The sequence below is a fragment of the Hypanus sabinus genome, chromosome 15 (genome assembly GCF_030144855.1).
Source record: "Hypanus sabinus isolate sHypSab1 chromosome 15, sHypSab1.hap1, whole genome shotgun sequence".
Classification (NCBI taxonomy): Eukaryota; Metazoa; Chordata; class Chondrichthyes; order Myliobatiformes; family Dasyatidae; genus Hypanus; species Hypanus sabinus.
The window spans coordinates 7,255,691-7,275,569 of NC_082720.1; the positions used below are offsets into that span (position 1 = coordinate 7,255,691).

The window sequence follows — 19,879 nt, forward strand, 5'->3', positions numbered from 1 at the left end:
CCAGCAAACTTCCAGCCTTCTTTTCTGCAACTTAAAACATTGGAATGTCCAGTTCAGATAGGAATGTTGATTTTGTTTTCGTCTTCACAGAACTTGTCCGATTTAATGTGTGATTCTAATCATTTTTATGCGTGATTTCTCTTCTTAATTCCCTCCCTGTTGAGAAAACCTTTCATATACAGCTTCCCCTTATTCTAAACTCCGACAGAAACTCCTCCACAATTCCTATTCAATTCCTAGTAGCCATTTCCCTTATCATTTCCCTTTTCATTACCTCACAAATCCTGACTTTTCTTATGAAAGCTGCCGGACTTTCATATCGTGTCCACCTTCAGTTTTTCTACTTAGAACACAATCTTATTCCTTCAAACTTCCTGAATCTGCTCACATCCCTGCTTGTTCATGCTTACCTGACCTCTTGTCGCTGGGCAGATTTAGACAGTGGTTTAAAGAGTTAAGAAATTGGATGATACAGAGCATGGGTCGGCACCGATATTGTGGGCTGAAAGACTGTTCCTGTGCTGTAATGTTCTATACTCGGACGAGCAAAGAGGCAGTAGCTTTAGGATCGCTGTAGGAAATATTATTTTTCAAGTTCTTTATAAAATTATTACATCTTGGAAATTATTCAATTTTCCTGAAAAAAAGCAAACCTCTGCAGAAAACGTGCTGAAGTGCACGTTGAAAATAAAAAAAAATACATGTTAAAAAAAAATCAAAATGCTGAAGACATTCAGAAATTCAGGCAGCATTTTGGGCGAGAAAAATAGGATTATGGTTCAAGTGCAAAGAGCTTTCATCTGTTCCGATGTCGGGACTGATCGGAAACTTTGATTTTTCTACTTCCACTCATGCTGCCTGATCTGCTGACTTTTTAAAGATTTTTTTTGTTTTGATCCCTGATTGTGATTGGACTGTGTACACTACTAAGAGATCTAATTAAACCAAATGTCTGTACTATTCTATTTATTGGAGGATTACACACTGCAAGGGCGCTGCTCTGCTGAAGTTGCCTTTCCCCGCGCAGCGCAGCCTAAAATTTCTCTGAACTCTCAAAGCCATTGGATAGTTATGTTACTAAGCATTGAGAGATATGAGCCAAATGCAGACAAATCGGACGGGCTCAGTTAGGCAACGTAGGTTGGTCCGAAGCGCTCGTTTCCGTGCTCTGACCCTACGAGCTCAAAAACAACCTTTATTTTCGAAGAATAATGAATCTGTTACATTTTAGATAGTTTAACGAAGCAACAAACCATGTTTGATGGTTTGATCCTATCTGTTAGTTATGGTACACGGTTCACTATCACCTGTCTTCAGGGATGGGTGGAAACAGGACATTGTCACAGCTGCTAATAAAAACGACTTATAGTTTGTGTTGATAAAACTAAGCCTTACCGTCCTCGTTCTCGTTCACCGGTGTCTTATGAGAATGGTTGGCTCCCATCGTCGTCTCGGTTACATTATCCGGCGGACGGCGGGAGATCAACAGCTGATGTGAGGCATCGATAATTCTCTGGCGTCCTACCTGGCGATCAGCCGGCCGCCAGTGAGCAACAAGGTCTCCGAAGCGATGTATGAACAGGCGATGATTTGGCAGCGCAGAGGGACACGAGCAAGTACCCAGTCACCGCCGTCAATACACTGCTCTTTGCCTCTACCCAAAGAACTTTTCCAAAAATCAAAAGACCTCGCAGGTCCCCTGATCTGGGGGTTTCCAAGTACAGTTTCCAGTTGCTGGGAAGAATTCTCTAGGCAAGCAATGGTTGCATCAGTGTTTCACCTTTGGACCGCCTTGTTGTCAATTTTCTTAATTATTCCGTTTTGGTACGGGTTAGGAGCTGGAAGTTGCCGCTGTATGCACAATGCTGCGTTGGACACCAGTTGCAAAGCTTTAGTTGCAAATGTGTCCGCAATGTGTTCTCTCTCTCTCTCTCTCTCTCTCTCTCTCTCCCTCTCTCTCCCTCTCTCTCCCTCTCTCCCCCTCTCTCTCCCTCTCTTTCTCTCTCTCTCTCACGGCTGGACGAGAAGTCAGGCAGTTTAATTGCTCGCCTCTCTGGGGAACAACGCGTTGCGAGTGGAGTACGTATCCCTCGCGTAACTACACCAACAGCTTGCCGCACGGAAAGAGAACAGGTTCGTTTTCTGGTTTGACATCACACAGAAAGAGAAACAGGTGTTTCAAATTGTAAGCCAGATATTCTTCTTGAGATCGGACAACATCCGCTGAGGCTGCAGGGTCTAGGCTTGTGGATGCATTTTGTAAGGGTCTCTGTCCATGTTGGCAGACATTATAGCCAAGCAATAGTTTAAAATTAAGGATATAAACGTAGTGATGCCTTTGCGTAAGGAAAAGATGAAAGCCATAATTAAAAAGTCTATTCGATCACTGTGGCGACAACGCTGGGATAAGAAAAAAAAGAACGGCATTGATATAAAACTGAGAGCATAGTGGGTCTCAACTGGGAGACCGGTATAGCAGAAGTTATATTTAACACGTTTATCTATTGGACATATCAGGCTGAATAATTCCTTGCTCTGAATTAATTTAAGTGTTTGAATGCTATGAGGTGCAAAGGAAACATCTCATTGCTAAATTGAGATCTTTGGGACCGACACAGTTTAACATCGAAATTTTAAGACTCACTGCCGTCGTAATGAATATAAGTGCATATTTGACTTCCTGAAAAGCATTAAATTTTTTGATATTATTTCAGTTTTGGTGGGTATACTTCTTGCTTCTTTGCTTCACACTTCAACTCAGTAGGTGGCGGTAATGCAGAGATCTTTGCTTCATCGCTGCTGCTACCAGCGAAGCTCTGGAAGACTTGAAGGTGGCTAATACTTTCTGTTGTTTAAGAAAGGCAGGAAGGATAAGTCAGGGAATTACAGGCCGGTCAGCCTGAAATCAGTAGTGGGAAAGTTCTTGGAAGGAATTCTGACGGAAAGGTTCTATCGGTATTTGGATAGAGAGAGTCTGATTAGGAAGAGTTAGAATGGCTTTGTTCATGGGAAGGCATTCAGGTAGTGAATGTTGTCTGTTTAGACGTTAGCAAGGTCTTCTACAAGGTCCAACATTGTAGGTTGGTCTGGAATGGAGGTTAGGTGGATTCAATGTTGGCTCAGACGTTGGAAGCAGAGGGTGTTTTGGAATGGAGGTCGGTGTCTAGTGGTGTACTTGAGTGTTGGGTGGTAGCACTCTTGTAATTCATTGTTTAATTGCTTTGGATGCAAGACCTGATCAGCAAATTTGTGAATTACATAATATTAGGAGGTGTTGTCGATTGTGGAGAGATTATCATAGGTTTTGGGGTACAGTATCTTGATCAGTTGGGAACTGGGCTGAGGATTGGCAATAGATTTCAATACAGATAAGAGTGAGGGGTACATTTTGGAAAGTCAAAGCAGTTGTAGAACTTATACAGTGAATGGTAGGGCACTAACAGTGTAAAGAAACATTACACTGTTACAAGTGCAAAGTTCATTGAAAATAGCATCACAGGTAGATAGGGTGGGGAAAAAAGGTGTTAGCATGCTTGGCTTTACTCTATCAAAGCATTGAGTATAGAAGCTGGGATATTACATTGCTATTATGAACTAATTCACAAGGTCACACGGAGTACTGTGTATGATTTTCCTTTTGCTGTTGCTGGAAAGATATGATTAAATTGGAAAAAATGCAGTGAAGATTTGAGGATGTTGCCAGGACTAGAAGGTCTTGGTTGAAGATGTCATAGAGTTGTGGAAAACTGTAGCATAGAAACAGGGCCTTCAGTCCATATAGGACATCTAAACTGCCTAGCCCCATCGACTTGCACCCAGATCATATACCTCTCACATTCATGTACCTATCCAAACTTTTCTTAAACTTTGAAATCAAAATTGCATCTACTACTTCTGTTGGCAGCTCATTCCACACTCTCACAGCCCTGAGTGAAGAAGCTTCCCTTGAATATTTCACCTTTTACTCTTAACCCATGACCTCTAGTTCTAGTATCTCTCAACCTCAGTGCTTCCATTTACCTTATCTGTACCCCTCATAATTTTCAACAGTTCTATCAGGTCTCCCCTCATTCTTCTATGCTACAGGAAATGATGTCTGAACCAATTCAAGCTTTCCTTATAATTTAGATCCTCAAGTCCTAGCAACATCCATTTTTATGCACTCTTTCCTGCAGGTCGGTGACCAAAGCTGCACACAATACTCCAAATTAGGCCTCAACAATGTCTTATATAACTTCACCATAATATCCTAACTCCTGTACTCAAATTCTCTGATTTATGAGGGCCAATGTGCTAAAAACTTTCTTTATGACCCTATTTACCTGTAACACCACTTTCAAGGAATAGTAGATCTGTATTCCCAGATCCCTCTGTTTTCCACACTCCTCAGAACCCTACCACTCTCCGTGTATGTCCTACCCTGGTTTGTCCTCCCAAACTGCAACTCTTCACACTTCTCTACTGTAAACTTTGATCACACTGTAAGCTTTGATAGTCTTCCTTGCTGTCGAGTACACCCCCAATCTTGGTGTAATCTGCAAATTTGCTGATCCAGTTAAATGAATTATCATCCAGGTTGTTGATATAGATGACAAACAATAAGTGCATCTGAAATAAAATCCTGGTGACATTGTCTTCCTGATCATTTCAGATAAAAGTATGAGATATAATCCCAAGTGTTCAAATGGTTGCATAGTTTTTCTAGACTGGAGCTTATTAATACCTTTACACCAAGAATGAGTCTGTCCGTTCAGCTACCACTGCAAAACTTCTTTCATTCACCAATTCAACTTTTAGCAACAACCTGGCCAAGGCTGACTGGAAAGGGACACTAACAGGAAGGACAGCAGAGCAGTAATTGCTGAAGTTTCTGTGAAAAATGAGGGAAGTGCATGACAGATGTATTCCAAGTAAGAAGAAATTTTCAAATGTAAAAAGTACACTACTGTGGCTAACAAGTGAAGTCAGAGCCAAAATAACAGTAAAAGAGAGGGCATACAAGGAGGCCAAAGCTAGTGGGAAGATGGAAGATTGGGAAGCTTTTAAAAACTTGCAGAAGGAAACTAAGAAGGTCATTAGGAAGGAAAAGATGAATTATGAAAGGAAGCTGGTGACTAATATAAAAGAAAATACTAGAAGTTTTTTTTAAGTAAATAAAAGGTAAAAGAGAGTTGAAGGTAGATATAGGACCAATAGAAAATGATGCTGGAGTTTTGTAATCAGGGTCACAGAGATGGCAGAGGAAATGAATGCGTATTTTAGAAACATAGAAACAAAGAAAACCTACAGCACAATACAGCCCCTTCGGCCAACAAAGCTGTGCCGAACATGTCCTTACCTTAGAAGTTACCCATAGCCCTTTATTATTCTAAGCTCCATGTACCTATCCAGGAGTCTCTTAAAAGACCCTATCGAATCTTCCTCCACCACCGTCGCTGGCAGCCCATTCCACGCACTCACCACTCTCTGCATAAAAAACATACTCCTGACATCTCCTCTGTACCTGCTTCCAAGCACCTTAAAACTGTACCCTCTCATGCTGGCAATTTCAGCCCTGGGAAAAAGCCTCTGACCATCCATACGATCAATGCCTGTCATCATCTTATAAACCTCTATCAGGTCACCTCTCATCCTTTGTCGCTCCAAGAAGAAAAGGCAGAGTTCACTCAACCTGTTCTCATAAGGCATGCTCCCCAATCCAGGCAACATTCTTGTAAATCTCCTCTGTACCCTTTCTATAGTTCTCACATCCTTCCTGTAGTAAGGTGACCAGAACAGAGTGCAGTACTCCAAGTGGGGTCTGACCAGGGTCCTATACAGCTGCAACATTACCTCTTGGCTCCTAAACTCAATCCCACGATTGATGAAGGCCAATGCACTGTATGCCTTCTTAACCACAGTGGAAGACATCTGCAGTTTACTGGACATACAAGAGTGTCAGGGAAGTGAAGTATGTGCAGTGAAAATTACACAGCGAAGGTGCTCAGGAAGCTTAATGGTTTGAGGGTGGTTAAATCTCCTGAACCTGATGGAATGCACCCTCGGGTTCTGAAGGAAGTAGCTGAAGAGATTGAGGAGGTATTATCAATGATCTTTCAAGAATCCATAGATTCTGGCATTGTATTAGACAATAGACAATAGGTATAGGAGTAAGCCATTCAGCACTTTGAGCCAGCACCACCATTCAATCTGATCATGGCTGATCATCCACAGTCAGTACCCCATTCCTGCCTTCTCCGCATATCCCTTGACTCTGCTATCTTTAAGAGCTCTATCTAACTCTTTCTTGAAAGCATCCAGAGAATTGGCCTCCACTGCCTTCTGAGGCAGACCATTCCATACACAACTCTCTGGGTGAAAAAGTTTTCCTCAACTCTGTTCTAAATGGCCTACCCCTTATTCTTAAACTGTGGCTTCTGGTTCTGGACTCCCCCAACATTTGGAACATGTTTCCTGCCTCTAGTGTGTCCAATCCCTTAATAATCATATATGTTTCAATCAGATCCCCTCTCATCCTTCTAAATTCCAGTGCATATAAGCCCAGTCGCTCCAATCTTTCAACATATGACAGTCCCGCCATCCCAGTGAACCTACACTGCACTCCCTCAATAGCAAGAATGTCCTTCCACAGATTTGGAGACCAAATCTGAACACAAGACTCCAGGTGTGTACACCAGGGCCCTGTACAACTGCAGAAGGACCTCTTTGCTTCTATACTCAACTCTCCTTGTTATGAAGGCCAACATGCCATGAGCTTTCTTCACTGCCTGCTGTACCTGCATGCTTACTTTCAGTGACTGATGTACAAGAACACCTAGATCTCGTACTTTCGCTGTTCCTAACTTGACACCATTCAGATAGTAATCTGCCTTCCTGTTCTTGCCACCAAAGTGGATAACCTCACATTTATCCACATTAAACTGCATCTGCCATGCATCTGCCCACTCACCCAGCCTGTCCAAGTCACCCTGCATTCTCCTAACATCCTCCTCATATTTCACACTGCCACCCAGCTTTGTGTCATCTGCAAATTTGCTAATGTTACTATTAATCCCTTCATCTAAATCATTAATGTATATTGTAAATAGCTGCAGTCCCAGCACCGAACCTTGCGGTACCCTACTAGTCACTGCCTGCCATTCTGAAAAGGACCTGTTAATCCCTACTCTTTGTTTCCTGTCTGCCAACCAATTTTCTATCCATGTTAGTACCCCCAATATCATGTGCTCTAATTTTGCACACTAATCTCCTATGTGGCCTTTGTCTCCCAAAGGCTTTCTGAAAGTCCAGGTATACTACATCCACTGACTCTCCCTTGTCCATTTTCATGGTTACATCTTCAAAAAATTCCAGAAGGTTAGTCAAGCATGATTTCCCCTTCATAAATCCATGCTGACTCAGACAGATCCTGTTACCGCTATCCAAATGTGCTGCTATTTCATTTTTTATAATTGACTCCAGCATCTTCCCCATGTTAGGCTAACTGGTCTATAATTCCCTGTTTTGTCTCTCCCTCCTTTCTTAAAAAGTGGGATAACATTGGGATAAAATAACAAGTGGGATAAAATCACGCTGCAGAATTTCTTTCCTCTTCTTCTGAACGTCATTTGTGCCGACATGTACTACTACTTCTGGCTGTTCACCTTCATCCTTGAGGATGCCCTACAATCGGTCCGTGACATCCTGGATCCTGGGACCAGGGAGGCAACACACCATCCTTAAATCCCGCCTGTTGCTGCAGAAACCCCTTTCTGTACCTCTCACTATGGAGTCCCTACTGGCAGTGTCTTCTATCCTGACAGCTTCCAAGAGGGTGAACCTGTTTTCAAGAGGAGTCTCCTGTAATTCAAGCATCCATACCTTCCTCATCATTGCTCCCCCTCTCTTCCAATATCTTCGGTGTAACGATCTCGCTGTAGGTCCTGTCCCGAAAACTCTCGTTTTCCTGGATGAACTTGGAAAATTGCAAATGTTACTTTGCTATTTAAGAAGGGTGTGAGGCAGCAGAAAGGAAACTATAGACTTGTTAGCCTGACATCAGTGATTGGGAGTTTTTTTGAGGAAATTACAAGCAGGGTATACAAAAGAGATGCAGTAGATGTGCTGTACTTGGATTTTCAGAAGGCCTTTGACAAGATGCTGCACATGAGGCTGCTTAACAGGATAAGAGTCCATGGAATAACAGGGGAGTTACTAGCATGGGTGGTATATTGGCTGATTGGTGGAAAACAAAGAATGAAAATAAAGGGATCCTATTCTGGCTGGTTGCCGGTTACCAATGGAGTTCCACAGGGGTTGGTGTTGGGACCGCTGCTTTTTACGATGTATGTCGATGATTTGGACTATAATATTAATGGATTTGTGGCTAAATTTGCTGATGATGCAAAGGTTGGTGGAGGAGCAGGTAATGTTGAGGAAACAGACAGCCTGCAGAGAGACTTAAATAGTTTAGGGGAATGGGCAAAGAAGTGGCAAATGGAATACAATGTTGGAAAGTATATTGTCATGCACTTTGGTGGAAGAAATAAATGGGTATACTATTATTTAGATGGGGAGAGAAGTCAAAATGCAAAGATGCAAAGGGACTCAGGAGTCCTTGTGCCGGATACCCTAAAGGTTGAGTCGGAGGAGAAGAAGCCAAATGCAATGTTGGCATTCATTTCTAGAGGAGTAGAATATAAGAGCGGGGATGTGATGTTGGGGCTCTATAAGTTACTCATGAGACCACACTTGGAGTATTGTTTGCAGTTTTGGGCTCCTTAATTTAGAAAGGGTATACTGACATTGGACAGAGTTCAGAGAAGATTCATAAGAATGATTCCCGGAATGAAAGGTTTACCGTATGAGGAATACAGCTCTTGGGCTGTATTCCCTGGAGTTCAGGAGAATGAGGGGGGATCTCATAGAAACATTCCAAATGTTAAAAGGCCTGAACAGATTAGATATGACAAAGTTTTTTTCCCATGGTAGGGGAGATCAGGACAAGAGGGCATGACTTCAGGATTGAAGGACATCCTTTTAGAATGGAAATGCAGAGAAATTACTTCAGTCAGAGGGTGGTAAATCTGTGGAATTTGTTGCCACGAGCGGCTGTGGAGGCCAAGTCATTGGGTGCATTTAAGGCAGAGATAGAAAGGTTCTTTATTAGCCAGGGCATCAAAGGGTATGGGGAGAAGGCAGGGGAGTGGGGATGACTGGAAAAATTGGATCAGCCCATGATTGAACTAGTGGAGCAGACTTGATAGGCCGAATGGCCTACTTCTACTCCTATATCTTATGGTCTAATTCCATTTGTCCTTGAACTTGTATCTCTCTATTCTTTTCTTTACTACCTCATATCTCTTCATATTCTTCCTGTCCAACCTCCTCTCTCTTGTCTCAATTCCTATGAAATGCAAGAACAGAACTTTCCTTTCTGACCAGGGATGTTGCTAATGACTACCTCTCCTCATATTCCTTTTCCTAACAAATTGACCTCCCCTAACAAATTGACCTCCCCCCACAGAAAAAAAAATACTGATGACCCTGGCTTGCAAACTCACACACCATCTTCAGCCTGTTTTTCAAGTCCTTTAGTGTGTTGTTGCCTTCAAAATCATTATGAACCTTTGTTTTGTTAATATCAGAATCAGCATTCAGCCTTGTTAAAACACTGAAATTATGCAAAACCAACTTGTAACTAGGAACCTGCACTCAATGGCCACTTTGTGAGGTAAAACCGTGATCATGGTTTTTAGCTGCCACAGCCCAACTATTTCAGGGATCCTCATATTGTGTCTTCAGAGATGCTCTTTTGCACACCACTACTATAACGCACAGTTATTTAGTCACCTTCCTGTCAGTTTGAACCAGTCTGGCCATTCTCCTCTGACCCCTCTCAATGACAATGTATTTTTGCCCACAGAACTGCTGCTCCCTGATATTTTTTGTGTTATTTTTGCACCATTCTGTATAAACTCTAGAGATTCTTGTGCGTGATAATCCCAGGAGATAAGCAGTTTCTGAGATACTCAGACCTCACTATCTGGCACCAACAATCATTCCCTGGTCAAAGCCACTTAGATCACATTTCCTCCCTGTTCTGAGGTTTGGTCTGAACACCAACTAAAACCTATATGCTTCTATGCATTGAGTTGCTGGCACATGATTGGCTGATTAGATGTTTTGTATCAATGAGCAGATGTACAGATGTACCTAAAAAAGTGGTCACTGAATGTATTTAAGCAGAACAGTTGGAGCTAAACTAATTTACAGCAATGACTACTTGTCACTTAGGGCCTCACGGTGGTATTAGTTAGGAAGAATGATAATGCAATGGAAATACACAAGATAAATTCTTATTTCATGGTTTGAGTGCATAATTTAGCTGGCAAATCATTGCAGCATTAAGATTATGCTGTGCTGTTGGAGATGGCCTCCTTCCCAATCAACATTTTCTAACATTCCATCTGCAAATCTGATAAATGCTAATAATGTTGTGCTAAAGAAATGACTGTGGGATTCTTTCTCACCAACAGTACCAGAGTCAGAATTAGAATCAGAATCTGATTTGTTATCAGTGACTTCAATGATGTGAAATTTGTTGTTTTGTGGCAGCAGTAAACATAAAATTAACGTAAATTCAGAATGGTGCAAAATGAACAGGTCAGAAATCTCATGGCAGAGGGGATTGAGTGTGCTCTTCAGGTATCTGTACCTCCTTCCTAGTGGTACTAATGACCTGAATGTTGATGGTCCTTAGTGATGGATGTAACTTTTGCCATGTTCTAGAGACACCCCCCCTCAAAGATGTCATGAGTGGTGGGAAGGGTAGTGCCCATGATGGAGCTGGCTAAGTCTATAATCCTCTGCAATCTCTTGTGTATTGGAGCCTTGATATCAGGTTGTGTTGCAAACATTCAGAATGCTCTCCACATACATCCATAAACATTTCTAAAAGTGTTTGGCTCAGGGTCAGTCCTTTGAGGTACAGATTCCCGGGATCTTGAAGCTGCACACCTTTTCCACCACTCACCAATTAATGATTCCTGGTCTACAATTAATTCCTTGATCTTGCTGACACGGACTGTAAGACTGGTGTTGCGACACCATTTGGGCGCTCATGGTAGCGTAGAGGTTAGAGCAATGCTATTACAGCTCGGGGCATTGGAGTTCGGAGTTCATTTCCAATGTACGTCCTCCCATGGAACGTGTGGGTTTTCTCTGGGTGCTCCGGTTTCCTCTCACAGTGTAAGGACATACCAGATAGTAGGTTAATTGGTCATTATAAATTGTTCTGTGTAGGCTAGAGTTAAATCAGGAGTTGCTGGGTGGGATAACTGGAAGGGTCTAATGCACGCTGTATCTCAATAAATAAATAAAATTATATTAAACCAGCTGATTTATCTCTGCTTGTGTTGTATTACCTGATATTTTATTTGTCTGTAAGCTTTATATGCCCTAAATATCAACTGCAAGGTTGGGGTGGTTCAAGGGAGATGTGCAAGGCAGGTTTATGCTGCCAAATGTGTTTCTGAAGGCAGATATCATGCAGTGTTTAATAGGTTTCTAGATAGGCACCAGAAGATGCAGAGAAGGGAGGAATCTTGGCAATGTATAGGCAGAATGGATTAGTTTCATCAGGCATCATTAGCTTTATCAGTTCAGCACATCATTAGCCATAGGACATTTCCCTATGCGGAACTCTGCTATGTTCAATGTTCTATGTTAGGAATGCATAAATGATTATGAATGAAGCAAGAATTTGGGCTGGGATGGCCCATTCATTGTATATTGAAGGATCTCTGAGATTGTTCCAGTAGTTCTATTTTTAATGGTGAAAACTGAGGGACTCAAAGTTCTTCTCAATTTCACTACCTTTGAGTTTTGACGTGAATTGAATCATATCAATTAAATGCCATTTAATGGAAAGCGGCCAGTGAGTGAGTGGAGATTTGAGGCTTTGACTCAAGAGATTCTGGAAGTTTTGGCAGTTGGACTGTGCAATCAAGTCAATCAAGATTTGAATAGCTCAGCAGAAAGCCGTTAATTAGACAATCAAGATTTGAATAGCTCAGACTCAGCAGAAAGCAGCTGATTGGGGAATCGAGGTTGGGTGACCAAGCAGTTTGAAAAGCTCAAACAAATAAATAGAGGGGTAGCTCAAGCGGAGTGACCTGTGAGTGAGCGGGCCAGTGAAAGAGTAGAGATTTGAGGCTTTGACTTGAGAGGCGGAGGACAAGTTTGTTCCCAGTTGATCATTACAATGACTCCTGAGACAGTGATGTGCCTCTCCTGTGAGATGTGGCAGTCTTGGGGGAACTCCCCTCTCCTGCAGAGTCACATCTGCCAGAAGTGCTTGCGGCTGGGGGATCTGGAAGACCGTATGAGGAATCTGGAGCAGCAGCTGGATGACCTTCGACTCATAAGGGAGAATGAGGTAGTCATAGATGAGAGCTACAGGGAGGTAGTCACACCTAGGCTGCAGGAAGCAGGTCGTTGGGTGACTGTCCGAGGGGGGAAAGTGAAGGAGAGCACCCCTGCAGCCATTCCCCTGAATAATAAGTTTACCATCCTGGATACTGTTAGTGAGGATGACTGACCAGGTGTGAGCCATGGTGACAGGGCCCCTGGCACTGAGTCTGACCCTGTGGTGCAGAAGGATGGGACGGAGAAGAGGAGAGCTGTCGTCATTGGAGACTCTATAGTCAGGGGAGCAGACAGAAGATTTTGTGGACGTGAGGAGGATACCCGCATGGTTTGTTGCCTCCTGAGTGCCAGGGTCCGGGATGTCTCTGACCGGGTGCATGATATCCTGGTACGAGAGGGAAAGCAACCAGAAGTCGTGATACATGTTGGTACCAACGACATAGGCAGGAAGAGGGATGAGGTCCTGAAGTGTGAGTTTTGGGAACTAGGCAGAAGGCTGAAGAACAGGACCTCAAGGGTGGCGTTCTCAGGATTGCTGCCAGTGCTACGTGATAGTGATGGTAAGAATTGGAGGAGATGGCAGTTGAATGCGTGGCTGAGGAGTTAGTGCAGGGGGCAGGGTTTTAGATTTTTGGATCATTGGGATCTCTTCTGGGGAAGGTGGGACCTGTACAGATTGGATGAGTTGCACCTGAACTCGAGGGGGAGCAATATCCTTGCAAGTAGGTTTGCTAGCATGGTTCGGGAGAGTTTAAACTAATTTGCAAGGGGGTTGGGACCCAGAGCGATAGAGCAGTGAAAGAAGTGCATGGAGTAAACCCAGATGTAACATATAGAGAGGCTTTGATGAAAAAGCAGAATAAAGGGTCTAAAGGTAGTAAGGTAGAAGGGCTAAAGTGTGTGTACTTCAATGCAAGAAGCATCAGGAACAAAGGTGATGAACTGAGAGCTTGGATACATACATGGAATTATGATTTAGTGGCCATTACGGAGACTTGGCTGGCACCAGGACAGGAATGGATTCTCAATATTCCTGGATTTCAGTGCTTTAAAAGGGATAGAGAGGGGGGAAAAGGGGAGGAGGGGTGGCAGTACTAGTCAGGGATACTATAACAGCTGCAGAAAGGGTGGATAATGTAGCAGGATCCTCTTTTGAGTCAGTATGGATAGAAGTCAGGAACAGGAAGGGAGCAGTTACTCTACTGAGGGTATTCTATAGCCCCCCTGGTAGCAGCAGAGATACCGAGGAGCAGATTGGGAGGCAGATTTTGGAAAGGTGCAAAAATAACAGGGTTATTATCATGGGTGACTTTAACTTCCCTAATATTGATTGGCACTTGTTTAGTTCCAAGGGTTTAGATGGGGCAGAGTTTGTTAAGTGTGTCCAGGACGGATTCCTGTCACAATAGTTGACAAGCCGACTAGGGGGAATGCCATACTAGATCTAGTATTAGGTAACGAACCGGGTCAGGTCACAGATCTCTCACTGGGTGAGCATCTGGGGGACAGTGATCACCGGTCCCTGGCCTTTAGCATTATCATGGAAAAGGATAGAATCAGAGAGGACAGGAAAATTTTTAATTGTGGAAGGGCAAATTATGAAGCTATAAGGCTGTAACTTGCAGGTGTGAATTGGTTTTCGCAGGGAAATGTACTATGGACATGTGGTCGATGTTTAAGGATCTCTTGCAGGATGTTAGGGATAAATTTGTCCTGGTGAGGAAGATAAAGAATGGTAGGATGAAGGAACCATGGGTGACAAGTGAAGTGGAATATCTAGTCAGGTGGAAGAAGGCAGCATACATGAGGTTTAGGAAGCAAGGATCAGATGGGTCTATTGAGGAATATAAGGTAGCAAGAAAGGAGCTTAAGAAGGGGCTGAGAAGAGCAAGAAGGGGGCATGAGAAGGCCTTGGCGAGTAGGGTAAAGGAAAACCCCAAGGCTTTCTTCAATTATGTGAAGAGCAAAAGGATCACAGGATTAAATTAGGACCAATTAGAGATAAAATTGGGAAGATGTGCCTGGAGGCTGAGGAAGTGAGCGAGGTCCTCAATGAATACTTCTCTTCGGCATTCACCAATGAGAGGGAACTTGATGACGGTGAGGACCATATGAGTGAGGTTGATGTTCTGGAGCATGTTGATATTAAGGGAGAGGAGATGTTGGAGTTGTTAAAATACATTAGGACAGATAAGTCCCTGGGGCCTGATGGAATATTCCCCAGGCTGCTCCACGAGGCGAGGGAAGGGATTGCTGAGCTTCTGGTTAGGATCTTTATGTCCTCGTTGTCCACAGGAATGGTACTGGAGGATTGGAGGGAGGCGAATGTTGTCCCCTTGTTCAAAAAAAGGTAGTAGGGATAGTTCGGGTAATTATAGACCAATGAGTCTTGCGTCTGTGGTGGGAAAGCTGTTGGAAAAGATTCTTAGAGATAGGATCTATGGGCATTTAGAGAATCATGGTCTGATCAGGAACAGTCAGCATGGCTTTGAAGGGCAGATCGTGTCTAACAAGCCTGATAGAGTTCTTTGAGGAGGTGACCAGGCATATAGATGAGGGTAGTGCAGTGGTATTTCGCAGTGACTACCTATGCTTAACTATTGATGGATGCAGTAGGGGCACTTTTATTTTTTAAGAAGGTATATTATATTTGAGTAGCATGATAGTGTAGTGGATAGCATAATGCTTTATAGCCGCAGTGATTAATTCCTGCTGCTATCTGTAAGAAGTTTGTACATCCTCCCCATGACAGCATCCTCCCTTTTGGTACTCCAGCTTTCTCCAACATTCCAAAGAAAAAACATGGAGCTTAGGTTGTGAGCATGCTATGTTGGTGCCAGAAGCACATCATAAATGATGGTGCAAATGATGCATCTTACTGCATGTTTCGATGTTCTGATGAACATGTGACAAATAAAGCTAGCCTTAATCTTGTCTTTTCCTTCAATCACTAGCAGAAACATTGTGCTGCTAAGCTGCCCGGCTATAGATATCCGTGTGAGTTGTATTCAGTCTGTTCCGGCAGATGATATACATCACTGTAGATGTACTTTGTTTGGACGATTATGAATTTAACGCTGATTATGAAACGGTAGTATTTTGATTGTAATAGATTTACTATTTAATAATAGATAATTAAAATTAATGAAGGTGCATAGAATTTTGATTTACCATCATTTGGCTGTCTAAAGATTGTTTCCAGAAAAAGAACACCACCCAAATCAATTTACATTGGTTCAACCTTACAATAATGCTTCATTAATTTTTTGTTCCCTCTAAGTTTGAAGATACATATTCCTAAAGTTGTATATGTTTTAACTTCTCTTCAAGCAATTAATTGAAATTGGTTGAAATAGTGACAAGCCAACAAAATGTGTTAAGATATTCAGCTGGGAGATCCATGTGAGCCAGGGATTACTAGAGGTGAATCTCCATGTAAGGGATCATTGAAGAAATGGCCGATAAGCAACATCATGAAGAGGTCAAGACTTTAAAATGAATACTTATTTGTTTGTTTAAAGAATTTACATTCCATCAACAGATTGATCACAGGTTAAGTTATGGATACTTTTAATTCTTGATGAATTGTGAAGGAATGCTTAACTGCTGTACCTTGTATGCATTGTAGTTCATGTTCTGTGAAATAACTGCTTTCTAGTGAGTATGAATTTTGTAAGTGTGCAGATGGTGCATAAATTTATAGACTCCTGTCTGATGTCCCAAATGTGAGTAGTGGAGATGGTGACTAGTACAACTAATGAGACATTTGTACATTATGGTTGTAGCATGATATGTAGCAAAGATTTAACATTCACGTTATACTCTTTCCTTAATATGGTAACTGTACCTTGACAACCTTTCCTGAATATCTTAAGGTGTAACCCACTCCTGTCAATCTTTACTACAATTGCAGAATATATCATACTTTAATAAATCTAGATTTGTTTTCATAATCTGAACACAAGATGTTCATGAGGACTTCAATCTTTGACAGCTACTTATTGCTCAAGTAACTGGGTACTGAAAACTTCCAAAGAGAAGTAGGCCCATTTATATTTGCTCATTCCCAGCTGGCTAGGTTTCAAAGACATGCAGCATGAATGTGCTTCTATCATTCACATAGCTAAGTGACAGTCAACTACACAGGAATAATTATTTCAATCATTTGATTATTGCTCTAGTACATCCAGAACCTGGCACTTTCATTCCCTCCATCAGCTGTTTTACACCCTAAGACCGTTAGATGTAAGACAAAAATTAGGCCATTTGGCCCATTTAGTCTGCTACATCATTCCATCATGGTTGATCCATTTTCCTTTGCAGCTTCTATCTCCTGCCTTCTCCCTGTATCCCTTCATGCCTTAACTAATCAAGAATCTATCAGCTTCTGCCTTAAATATACCCAATAATTTGACCTCCACAGCTGCCTGTGACAACAAATTCCACAGATTCACCACTCTCTGGCTAAAGAAATTCCTCCTCATCTCCATTCTATTCTGAGGCTGTATCCTCTGATCTTGACTCCCCCACCAGAGGAAACATCCTCTCCACATCTACTCTATCAAGGTGTTTCAATGTTTGATAGATTTTAATGAGATCCCTCCTCATTCTTCTGAATTCCAATGAGTATAGCACACAGACATCAAACGTTCCTCATATGATAAGATTTTCAATCCCGGAATCTTTTTTATGAACCTCCTTTGATCCTTCTCCAATGCTAGCACATCCTTTCTGAGATAAGGGGCCCAAAACTACTCACAATATTCCAAGTGAGGCTTCACCCGTGCTTTATAAAGCCTGAACATTACATCCTTGCTTTTATATTCTAATCCTCTTGAAATGAGTGCTGACATTATGTTTGTCTTCCTCACCACTGGCTCAACCTGCAAGTTAGCTTTTACCTTTGTACCTCAGAGTTTTTGAATTTTCTCTCCATTTTGAAAATAGTCTATGCTTTTATTTCTTCTACCAAAGTGCATGACCACACACTTCCCGGCTCTGTATTCCATCTGCCACTTCTTTACACATTGTCCTAATCTGTCTGAGTCCTTCTGTAGCCTTCCTGCTTCCTCAAAACTATCTGGCTTCCACCTATTTTTATATCATCCACAAGCTTGGCCAGAAATCTATCAATTCCAGCATCCGAAACATTGACATAGAATATAATCAGTCCCAATGCATAATCATGTGGAACACCTCTAGTCACCAGCAGCCAACCAGAAAAGGTTCTCTTTATTCCCAGTCTCTGCCTCCTGCTGATCAGCCAATGCTCTATCCATGCTAATATTTTTTCCTGTAATTCCAGGGGTCCGTAGCTTGTTAAGCAGCCTCATGTGATCAACCTCATCAAAGGGCTTCTGAAAATCCAAGTACACAACATGCACTAATGCTCCTTTGTCTATCCTGCTTATTATTTCTTCAAAGTATTCCAACAGGTTTGTTAGCCAAGTATTAAGGAAACCATGCTGACTTTGGCCCATTTCATCATCTGCCTCCAACCACCCCAAAACCATATCTTTAACAATCAACTCCACCATCTTCCCAACCATTGGGGTCAGACTAACTGGCCTATAATCTCCTTTCATCTGCCACACTCCCTTCTTGAAGAGTGGACTGACCTTTGCAATTTTCCAGTCCTCTGGAACCATGCCAGGATCCATGGATTTTTGAAAGATCATTACTAATGCCTCCGCAGTTTCTTCAGCCATCTTTTTCAGAACTCTGGGGTGTCCACCATCTTGTTCAGGTGATTTATCTACCTCCAGACCTTTCAGTTTCCCAAGCACCTTCTCCCTAGTAATGGCAACCTCACTCACTTCTGCCCTCTGTCCCATCCAAGGTGAGAGCTGAAGTGTTGAAGGAGCTATATGCTGGTCATCTAAGCATGATCAAAATGGAAGTGTTAGCTTGAAGCTTTGTCTGGTGGCCTGGGATAGATCAGCAGATCAAATAGCTTTCCATGCATTGTTCAGGATGCCAACACATCCAGAAGATGCTAAGAGCAGCATTTTCTCATCCCTGGGAATGGCCTGCAGAGCTGAGGATTCATGTGGATTTTGTCACACCATTCATGGGCATAAATTTCTTGATAGTAGTGAACGCAGCTACAAAGAGGCCAGAAGTGTTCCCAATTGCTATCGTAGAGACAGAAATATGGGAAGAGGGGGTGGGGTGGCCCTGTTGGTGAGGAATGAGATTCAGTCCTTAGCAAGAGGTGACTTGGGAGCAGGGGAAGTAGTGTCTGTGTGGATTGAGCTGAGGAACAGTAAGGGTAAAAAGACCCTAATGGGTGTTGTGTACAGGCCCCCAAACAGTAGCGTGGATATTGGGTACAAGTTGATTAGGGAGTTAACATTGGCATGTGCTAAAGGTAATGCAGTCGTTATGGGAGATTTCAACATGCAGGTGGACTGGGAGAATCAGGTAGGTGCTGGACCCCAGGATAGGGAGTTTGTGGAGTGTCTAAGGGATGTATTTTTGGAACAGCTTGTGCTTGAGCCAACCAGGAACGAGGCTATTTTGGACTTGGTGATGTGTAATGAACAGGAATTGATAAGTGATCTTGAAGTAAAGGAGCCATTAGGAAGTAGTGATCATAACATTATAAGTTTTTATCTACAATTTGAGAGGGATAGGGGCAGATCAGAGGTGTCAGTGTTGCAATTAAATAAAGGAGACTACGGGGCCATGAGGGATGAGCTGGCCAAAGTTAAATGGGCGGATGCCCTGGCAGGAAAGACAGTGGATCAGCAGTGGCAGATATTCTTGGGCATAATACAAAAGATGTAAATGCAGTTCATTCCAATGAGAAGGAAGGATTCAAAGAGGGGGAAGGGGCCACAGTGGTTGACAAAGGAAGTCAGAGATTGTATAGCATTAAAGAAAAAGAAGTATGACAGGGCTAAGATGAGTGGGAATACAGATGATTGGGAAAGTTTTAAGGAACAGCAGATCTTAACTAAAAAAGCAATACGGAGAGAAAAAATCAGGTATGAGATCAGTCTAGCCAGGAATATAAAAGGGGATAGCAAAAGCTTTTTTAGCTATGTGAAGAGAAAGAAGATAGTTAAGAACAATGTTGGCCCCTTGAAGAATGAATTGGGAGAAATTGTTATGGGAAACAGGGAAATGGCAACAGAATTTAATGCATACTTTAGATCTGTCTTCACCAGGGAGGACACAAGCAATCTCCCAGATGTATGGATGGGCCAAGGTCATAAGATATCAGAGGAATTGAGACAGATTGACATTAGGAAAGAAACTGTGATGAGTAGACTGGTAGGACTGAAGGCTAATAAATCCCCGGGTCCAGATGGTCTGCATCCGAGGGTTCTAAAAGAGGTGGCTCAGGAAATTGCGGATGCATTGGTAATCATTTTCCAATGTTCCTTAGATTCAGGATCAGTTCCTGAAGATTGGAGAGTGGCTAATGTTGTCCCACTTTTCAAGAAGGGAGAGAAGGAGAAAACGG

The 19,879-nt window shown here is 42.5% G+C and overlaps 1 protein-coding gene across 1 annotated transcript in view; it reads right to left on the reverse strand.

The window, feature by feature from the left end:
• LOC132405119 (serine/threonine-protein kinase 32A-like) overlaps positions 1–1,843 on the reverse strand; it is a 419,454-nt gene extending 417,611 nt beyond the window's left edge. The window contains exon 1 of the mRNA XM_059989823.1: positions 1,396–1,843. Coding sequence (XP_059845806.1) covers positions 1,396–1,444 — 49 coding nt within the window. The 5' untranslated portion in view covers positions 1,445–1,843. The remainder of the gene's footprint in view (positions 1–1,395) is intronic.
• Between the last annotated feature and the right edge of the window lie 18,036 nt (positions 1,844–19,879).